Raw genomic sequence first — 9,601 nt, forward strand, 5'->3', positions numbered from 1 at the left:
GCGGTGACGTGACTCGCCGAAGATCATACAGCAAGTGAGAATTGCCTCTTTGGTTCCTGGGCTGGGACTCTTTGCCCTGTCTGTTGTTCCTTGTTCCTCCCTCTGGGCTCAGCCCTCATGCTCAGCCAGCCAGTCCCCTGCCCAGGGTGTGGCCACAGCAGGCAGAATGGGCAGACCTGAGCAGCTGTGGGTTGATGAAGGAGAGCAGGTTCTGGATTAGCTGGAAGCAGGAGCTGATGAGATGGCTGGGGCCAAAGGCGATCACCAGGGCCTTCAGGAGAGAGGGTTCCCGGGGCCCAGTCTTGCCCCGCAGCAGCACCTCATCCTCTCCAGAAGCTTTCTTCCCGAATGCTTCCACAGCCTTGTGTCTGCTCCAAGGAGGAAGAAGCAGTGGGTAGGAACATGTACACGGCCACCACGAACCCAAGGGCAGGGTTGGGTTGTCCCGGAGGTGGGGAGGGGGACTGCTCTCTTGACTCTCAGAACTGGGAGGGGACATGCATGACCTTCCAGCTGACAATTCCCAGATGACTCTGTCCTCAGGTGTCAGAGGGCATATATGAAAGGGTGCCCAACTCCTATCCAAGGACTACAAAATATAGCAATTCCCAGTCTCTGGCCCTCTCCCTAAGGAACCCTCATGGAGCAGTGGTTAAAGTGCTTGGCTGCTAATTGGAAGGCTGGTGGTTCAAACCCACCAGCTGCTCTGTGGGAGAAAGATGTGACAGTCTGCTTCTGTAAAAAACTACAGCTTTGGAAATCCTACAGGGCAATTCTACTCTGTCCCATAGAGCAACAGCAGCCAATTTTGGTTGGTCTTCTTCTGCCTCCCCAGGGCTGGCTTCAGGGAGGACGAGGAGGAAGAAAAGGAGCTATAAGAAAGCATGGCCAATGGCTCAGTCACTGGGAAGCTGAGCAAAGAGAGGCCAGGGATGGCATGGAAGGACAGAGGGGATGCAACAGGCAGACTGGAGGCAGGTATGTCCTCCCAGAAGCACCATGCCACAGAAGCCCAGGTACTGCTAACCACACCCAAGTCCCTGGCTCCTCCAATAGCCAACTATTCAGGGCTCTGGGCTGAACAAGCATTGAACTCCTAGGCTCCAGGTTGTAGGTGGGAGGGAAGGGGGCTCAGTCCTAGGATAAGTGGGCAGGGAAGGAGAACTCTTGGCTGGGGAACTGCCAGAAATACATTTCTGGGTCATTGGCCAGAAGCTGCCAGAAGGGAGGCCCCTCAGCCAGAGGGTTATTCTATACAGCCCTTTCTCCAGACAAGAGGAGACAGAACTATGAGGAGGGGCTGTGTCAATCCTTTTCCTCTGACCCCTTCTCCCTCCTTAGGGAAGTCCCTGGAGTCCACCCTGGGAATTGGGCCAGGTAGTGTAGTGGTAAGAGAATGACCTCTGAGGTCAGGCAGCTGGGTGCCACCTACCTCTGCCACCACCAACGAAGGGACTTTGAGTATGTCATTAAACCTCTGTGCCTCAGCGTTCCTGTCTGTACCATGGAGATAACTGAACCTACACTGCAGGGCTGCCAAAAGATTAAAAGAGTTCATCTACATGCTTAGGGACATACCTAGGATGGAATAAGTGTTCTGAAAGTGTCAGCTCATCTCCTCTCCTTGGGAGAGCTAGGGAGAATTGGCTCCACCCAGGCCCAAGTTTCCCACCTAATGGTCCCGATGTTGTTGTGTACTGTTGAGTCAATTCCTACTCATAGCAACCCTACAGGACAGAGTAGAACTGCCCCAGAGGGTTTCTTAGGTTGTAATCTTTATGGGAAAAGATCATCAGGTCTTTTCTTCTGTGGAATGCTATGGGTTTGAACCACTGACTTTTCCATTAGCAGCCAGACACTTAAGCATTGCACCACCAGGGCTCCTCAATGGTCTTGAGCCTGCCCAGAAATCACCTGTGGCTGCTCTTCTTCCCACCCTAGCCACGTGATCATCCCAGGTCTACCAGCCTCCATTTCCCGATCGGCTGGGAGCCCTGGTCTGTCAAGGAGCTGGGGTGGAGGGGGAGTGCTAACATGGGGAGGTACTCACCGTGCCACCTGCTTTTGCTCCTTCTTCCATGCCTCCAGCAGCCGCTGCACCACCATCTGGGAGCGGTCCTCCTCATTCAGGGACCAGAGGTCCCTGTCCTCCAGGGGGCGCCGGTAGCCAAGGATGATCATCCTGGGCAGGCAAAGTGGGGGCAGGCAGCAGCCCCACAGGGGGTCACAGTTTAGCTGCTGGGATCTGGGGACCAGTGTCCAAACCCCTAAATAGCCAAAGAAGCATGGCTCTAGTAGATATCTGGAAAAGAGGGTCCCCCTAGGGTGCTGTGACCAGGGTGGGTGTCTCCTTGTTTTCCACAGTGAATAGGCTGTAGGCCATTCACTGCCCCCTTCCTGAAGCTTCCTGCCTCTGGCCCCTTCTCCTCGCAGTGCCCCAGCTCCCTAGGCCCTGTGATTGAATCCCTGCTGCCCGGGCCCTGGGTGGAGGCCGAGGCTGGTGGATCCAGCCTGAGCCCAGGTGCTCCCTCAGTGCAGTGCAGTTAATGAGCTGTCATCCAGGTCACAGACACAATTCTCCCACTCGAGCCACTCTGAGGAGCATCTGAAGAGATGACAAGCTGCAAGCTTTCCTGAGACTATAGAGCAGGGGACTAATGCCATCTCCTTCCAGCCCCCAAGCCTATCCCCCATAGCCTGCCAGATGCAAGACCGGCCTGCAGCCTGGGATCAGAGCTGGGTCCGGCCTCTGCATCCAGCCCCCAGGCCCAACAGACTCATTTCCCCACTTTCACCTGCCCCGTGTTCATGGGGATGGGAATCTGGGGAGGACCACTCAGGCCCAACTCATCAGGCCCCCAAGCTGCTGAACTTCTGCCTGATTGCCTTCCTCCTTCTTCCCCTCCCTCTGGACCAGGCTGGAGGAAAAGCCAACTCACTTTGTGGACCACCAGAAAGTCAGGCGGGAGAGGAAACCGGCGCTGGCCTCTGGGCTGGGGTTCTAGAAGGCAAGAGAGCAGAACGTGGGGAGGGCCCACCATCCTCTTAAGAAAGAGGGTGGCCTCTCATTCCTTCCTGCTCCCAGCTCCAGTTCACAGACTTGGGGGTGGCATCTCACCTGGGTACCCCTCTTGGAAGGACTAGGAAAGGATGGGAATTGCTGCTAAGGGCTGAGCTGAGGAGTAAGCTTTGGAACCAGACGAAGATCACTTAGACATAATACCCACTATCACTCCAGCCTCCACGGCAAACTCACAGGGTCATCGTTCTTTGGAGAGAAAAGTGGTGGCTTCTCTCTGAAGCAGGACAGGATGAGAGCCAAGAGTACCAAGGCAAAGTAGATGTAGAAGGTGGTAAAGCGGAACGGGTCCAAGATCCTGCCCTGGAAGGAAGGATGGAGATGGGCAGCAGAGGCCTCAGGGAACCCAGGCCTGGCAGGCCTGGCAGGACAACAGTATCCTGGGGTAGAGACAGCACTTGGGGGGCCTGAGTCACCCACCCAGAGAATTCTGAGATAGGGAGGAGACATGATGGGGGCTGCTGCTCAGTGAGGACTTGACCTGTGCCAGGCACTGTGCCAAGCACTTTATGAACATTATCTTGTCAGATCCTGACTACAACCTGTAAGGTAAGTACTTGTTTTCCTTTTTTCCATTTTAACCATGTTTAAGTGTACATTTCAGTGACATTGATAGCATTCACCCTGTTGTGCAAAAATCACCAAAGTGATACTCATTTTGTAATTAAGCTAACAGAGGCTCAAAAAGATCAAGCATCTTGCCCAAGGCCACTGGGGAAGTAAGTGGTTGTGCACAGCCTGTACTCTTGGCTGTTATACTTGACTGTCTCCTCCTGAGATGGAGAAATGGGGAGGCACTGGATTGACCCCCAGTGTTCCATACCTTCCCATCACCACCACCAGGGGGTCGTCCTGTCTGGTAAAGATCAAGAGAAAGGCCAAGAGTGAGGGAAAGTAGGAAGAAAGGGGGAGAACAAGGTAATGGGACTTCTGGATAAGCCAGACTATTCATAGATATCTGCATATACTCATTCATTACACAGACATTGAATGACACCCATGTCAGACACAGCACTTGGTGGTGGTGACTATAGAGCCACTCCTGCACTCCCACATGCCCAACAATGGCAGAGACTGCCCCATTCCCTGTGTTATACCAGTCCTGCCCTCCCCTCCCCATCCCAGCCAATTTCCCTGCAGAGATGTGACAAGTGAGAATAACACCATGAAAAAGTCTGAAGAGCAGAGGAGGTCCTGGGAGCCCAGGAGGGCAGAAGAGAGGAGCCTGGGGCCCAGCAGTGGCCTCGAGTGCCAACGTCATCCCCTCATACAGGGCAGGGCTGCCTTCACCCTGACCTCTTACCTCTGCCATTGCTGAAAGGATCTTGGAGCGGAAGGGGATGATGGCACAGAGCACACACAGGAACCAGAAGATGATGAGGACCCCCGAGGACTGCACCCCCCGCAGCCGCTCATACTGGATCAGTAGGGTGGCCAGCAGCTGTGCAAGTGGGCAGGGGAGGCCCGGCCAGAGCACACACCTCTGGATCTGCCTCCATTTCTCCTCACCCACATGGCCCACTCTTTCTGGGGTCACCCTCTTCCCTTCCCCACTCCAAAGATGTCTAGCCCTTCTCCTCAGAGTCCATGGTCCCCCCATCACAATCCCACATCCCAACTGGAGACCCTCCCCCACCCAGCTTCCCAGGACCCACACTGACCATGGTGACCCCCACTACCAAGGGGGTGACAAAGAAGATGGGGGCAGGGGCCCAGCCGTGGACCAGGCCATGGAAGGAGTAGAAGAGGTCAGCCCAGGAGATACACCATAGCAGGACGCCCAGGGCCTGTGGGCAGGGCACACGTTGGAGCCCCCTCCCCAGAGGCAGGAACAGTCCCAACTAGGAAAGGACCTTGGCTCCTGAATCTGCCACAAGGCACTGGACCAACATGGGCCTGGCTGTTTGGACTGGTAGAGGTGAGGCCAGGAGCTTTGAGGGGTGGGGAGAGCCTTGGTGGAGACCTTGCTTAAACTTCCCCAAGCAGGGACTTTTCCAGTTGGCTGCACATGAGCTGGTAGGCCACCCTAGCCCAGAGCTGCAGGACAATGAGGCTGAGAAGCCTGGGAATCCAGTCTGGCTGATGAGAGTAGCAGGTGACGGAGTCATCAAAAAGAGAATCCCCAAACCCCAGCCCCACCCTCAGGAAAGCCCTGAGTCCCTTACCGTCTTGAACCTGGAGAGGTGGGAGAGGGTGATGTAGTTGCGATGGTGGTACCGCAGGTAGAGCAGGTAGCAGGGAAGGGCAGCCCAAAGGTAGATGCAGGGAGTCCAGGCCAGCAGAGAGTTCTGAAAGCAGGGCGTGAGGTCGGGGTTGTCTGTGTGCAAGGACAGGTTGGAGTCCTGGGAAAAAGAGAACATTGCAGGGCTGAGATAGCCTCCTGGAGGATGGGCTCTCCCATGAGGGAGATGGCTGGGCCAGAGAGAGGTTTCATCCACCGTGGGGTTGGGGAGGACGGTCGAGGACAAGAGAGCACTAGTGTGCAAGTGAGCAGGTGCTGTGCTGAGTGTGAGCTCTCCCATGAGGCCATGAGTTCCAGCAGGCGCCTCTTTTCCCTCTCTTCTCTCTCTCCCATTGAGGTATAATGTAACCATTTAAAATATACAATTTGATGAGTTTTGACAGTTTTATACACCCAGGAACCAACTCAATAGCACCTAACAACAACATACACCCAGACACCACTTCAACAACAAAGATACAGAACATTACTGTCACTCCAGAAGTTCCCTGGTGAACTACTGCAGACCGGCCTGCCCTCCACCCTGGACCCAGGCAACCACTGATCTGCTCTCTGTCAGGCTAGATTCCCACCCTCTTTTTCAAAAAATTAACTTTGTAATGCTGTCAAAATAATATATACAAATGGTTTAAGAGGTCACTTTCTCTTTTAGCCTCTTCTAGGTAAGATATCAGGAGCTCTGGTGGTGTAGTGCCCAAGGCATTGGACTGCTAACCAGAAGGCTGGTGGTTCAAACCCACCAGCCACTCCTTGGAAGGAGTGGGCCACTCCTTGGGCAATCTACTTCCATAGAGATACTGCCTCAGAAACCCAAGGAGGGGTCACTATGAGTCGATATCAACTCAACAGCAGTGCCTTTGGTTTTTTCGGTTTTAGGTAAGACACTGGGAGCTTCCCTGAGACACTGGATAGCTGTGAGATCAAAGGAACAAGGGATGTGGGAGGTCTTTGTAAATTACAAAGCCTAGAGTGACCAACTATCCAGGTTTCCATGAGACTATTCTGGTTTAGTTTCACAGCCTGGGCAACCACTTGGTCACTGGCAAACAGGGACATGTGGCCACTCTACTCTACCAGCAGCTCGAGTCTTTGACTATAACCAGTTTCTGCCAAGTCAACTCTTAACTCACAGCAACCCCATTTGTTTCAGGGTAGAACTGTGCCCCACAGGGATTTCATGGCTGAGTTTTCAAAAGTAGATTGTTAGGCCTTCCTTCCAAGGCACTCCTAGATGGACTTGAAGGTCCAACCTTATGGTTAGCAGCCAAGTGAGTCAATTACTTGCACCACACAAGGATAACAGGACCTAAACCTTTTTGGGAAAGAGGTGGAGATATATTCATTAATAACCACATATTTCATTGAAATTGTTTTCTCCAAGGTCACCAATGACCTAATCTCTCTTTTTTTTTCCTTCTTACAGAGCTGAAGCCCAAGGTTGAGGGGCTTTCACCCATTCCCTAGAGCTTGGCACTTTGAACTCAGACTTAAAGCCTCCAAACTGTAAGAGAATAAACTCCTATTTGTTCAAACATCCCATTTGTGGTTATTCTTGTCAGAGCAGCACTAGGTAACCAGAACAGTGGTCGGCTGCTAAGAAAGATCAGTGGTTTTAACCCACCAGCTGCACCGCAGGAGAGATGAGGCAATCTGCTTCTGCAAAGATTAACCTCCCCCAAAACACCTCATTGCCATTGAGTTGATGCTGACTCATAGTGACCATTCAGGACAGAGCAGAACTGCCCCATAGAGTTTTCAAGGCTGTAAATCTTTATGGAAGCAAACTGCCACATCTTTCTCTTGTGGAGCTGCTGTTTCTCCTCTCCTCTTTGTCTTTTTATTCCTTTCTGTCATTTTAGTGGAATTTCAGGAAGGAACAGGGATAAAGCTATGTATTTAATCTACACTACAAAACCAAAAGTCCTTCTGACTGTCAAATTAAACGCTCCTCTTTCAGCATTCATTCAGGACCTTCTTGTAACAGGGTGGGTTTTTTCTCTTCCTCTCAGAACCTACTCTTTCCTGGACCTCCTTGGCCCTCAACAACCATTCCTTTCTGTCTCCTTTTCTTCTTCCTCCTAGTGCCAGCCTGTAGACACAGACATAGATATAGACCCTGGCCCTTCTCTCTCTCTCTCTCTCATCTCCCATCACTGCTCATAGTTTGTACTGAGGACCCAAAATCCACATCTGTAGCTGTAATCCTGTCCTGAGCCTCAGCTCCCACTTCCTGCTACCTCTCAGATAGCTTTCCCATCTGTCCTTGGACACGTCACATCGAACACCCTGAAACTCAGCTCATCCACTTACTGCCAGGACTAGACTTTTTGGCTCTGCCTCCTCTGCCAAGGGCACCACCAATCTCCCAGTCACCCAGAGTCCCATGGGGGCATCAGGTCCTATTGATTCCCGGGGGAGTCAAGACTGCAACCAGACTTGTTTTTGAGTCCTGGTTCCACTGCTTCCAAAGTCTGTGACCTTGGACAAGATACTTAGCCTCTCAAACTGGACCTTGGTTTCGTCATATGGGTAACATTGGGATGATAATGCGTCCTACCTGGTCCCTCAAACCCAGTCCCTCAGCCATCATATTAACCCAGGCCCTCATCTTTGCATGGGCAGTTTCAATGGGGTTGTGGTCCCTTCTCTTACAATGCCCTGGGAACCCATATCCCTGACCTACTCTCTTGATCTTCCCCTTGCTCTTGGTCATGTCTTCTTGGCCACCTTCCCTGTTCCTCCCCTGGTGGCAAAGGGCACCAGGGCTGGGTCCTTTCTTTTCTTCATCTCCTTCTCTATCTGCAATCTTAGTGATCTCACCAGTCTCATAAGAGTACGCTATCCACATGTCAATGACTTTCAACTTCATCTCTCTAGCCTACCACTCTCCAAATCCTTGACTCTATGTCCAACTGCCAACTGGATATCTCCACTCAACACTACAATGGCTACAAGGACCTGTACAATGTCCTCCTCTGTCAGGAAGCCACTCTGGGCACCCCAGACTTTCCTTTCCCTTATCCTTTAAGACCATGGCAGGGCAGTTAAGTGACTATCACCTGAGGATGATAAAGGCCCCCTGCATTTTATTACATTTTATAACAGCACTTATATGATCATTACCTGGTTGTTGTCTCAGAACAACTTCCGGAGGTAGGTGGGAGGGGATTGTTAAGCCCAATTTACAAAGAGAAAGCAGAGTTCACCTACAGGTCCAAGGACTCTTGGCAGGATGGAGATGGGACTGGCACTCAGGCCTGTGATGCCAAGCTGGGGTTTTTCCCCACCCCATGCTACTTGGACCTACACCTGTGAACACATCCTCTCTCCAATAGCAACATGAGGCCCTGGGACAGACACAGTACCCTATAGCTCTTTGCATCCTGTCCCACACTTTCCAACTCCCAACACAGTACCAGGTGCACAGAAGTGATCCAAAATCATTGACTGGCAAGAGAGTGAGGGGGGAGGTTAGGAGCCTGGGTTCAAGGCAGGGAATCACCACATGGATGTGCAAGTTCACAGCATGGCTCTCTGGGTGACATGGGAGGCAGGTGGGGAGTAGACATAAGAAGAATCTAACCCCCATGCAAAGGACCTGGTATGTCTCTGCCATTTACAGCCACGTGACCCTGGGTGAGCTCCTCAGTCTCCACATGTGAATAACTAGAGCAACAACAGTGTCCCAGCCACTTCCCCACAAGGGAGCTAATGAGCAGCAAAGCACCTTGATGCAAACAAAGTGGGGAAGTGGAGATGGATCACGGGGCTGCAAGGACCTTGCATCAATTTCACAGACAACCCGCACTATGGCAACAGCCAAGAGATCAAGGGTTGTAAAGACCCAGATAGCTGTTTCATTCTATGGGGCAGGTCCAGCCTGGGCTCCTTTCCTTCAGATGAGCATGTTGCAGCTGGGCAGAGCCCTCCCCAGGAAGTAGGGACCACCTGCCATGCCTGTGCCCCTAGCCTGTTCACCTCAGAGTCCTTGCTAGGACATTTATTGGACATGTCATATGCAGCATGTCCAGAACTGGATTCCTAACATCTTCTCCCCTCCCCATCTAGACCTGCTCCAAACCAGCCTGCCCACCTCAATGGATGGCAAAAATTTCCTCCCAGATGCCATGGCCAGAACCCTTGACGCAACCCCTCAGCGAATCCTGTCTTCGTACCTTCAAGTTATTATGTTGAACTATGTGAAAATGCCATCTTCAGCTGTTCTTGTCTACCAAAAATGCAACTCTATCCAGAATCTGACCACCATTCCACCTCCACTC

General features: G+C 52.3%; 1 protein-coding gene across 1 annotated transcript in view; it reads right to left on the reverse strand.

Moving 5' to 3' along the window:
- The window catches only part of ABCC3 (ATP binding cassette subfamily C member 3), a 41,571-nt gene extending 33,537 nt beyond the window's left edge, over positions 1 to 8,034 (reverse strand). The window contains exons 1-8 of the mRNA XM_042781097.1: positions 8,005 to 8,034; positions 5,245 to 5,421; positions 4,741 to 4,866; positions 4,383 to 4,520; positions 3,257 to 3,382; positions 2,940 to 3,001; positions 2,051 to 2,182; positions 177 to 368 (exon numbers count right to left, since the gene is read on the reverse strand). Of these exons, the coding sequence (XP_042637031.1) occupies positions 177 to 368; positions 2,051 to 2,182; positions 2,940 to 3,001; positions 3,257 to 3,382; positions 4,383 to 4,520; positions 4,741 to 4,866; positions 5,245 to 5,421; positions 8,005 to 8,034 (983 nt within the window). The remainder of the gene's footprint in view (positions 1 to 176; positions 369 to 2,050; positions 2,183 to 2,939; positions 3,002 to 3,256; positions 3,383 to 4,382; positions 4,521 to 4,740; positions 4,867 to 5,244; positions 5,422 to 8,004) is intronic.
- Positions 8,035 to 9,601: the final 1,567 nt, after the last annotated feature.

This window comes from Orycteropus afer, unplaced genomic scaffold (assembly GCF_000298275.1).
Source record: "Orycteropus afer afer isolate SDZICR_OR568_19922 unplaced genomic scaffold, OryAfe1.0 scaffold00085, whole genome shotgun sequence".
NCBI classification, from domain to species: Eukaryota; Metazoa; Chordata; class Mammalia; order Tubulidentata; family Orycteropodidae; genus Orycteropus; species Orycteropus afer.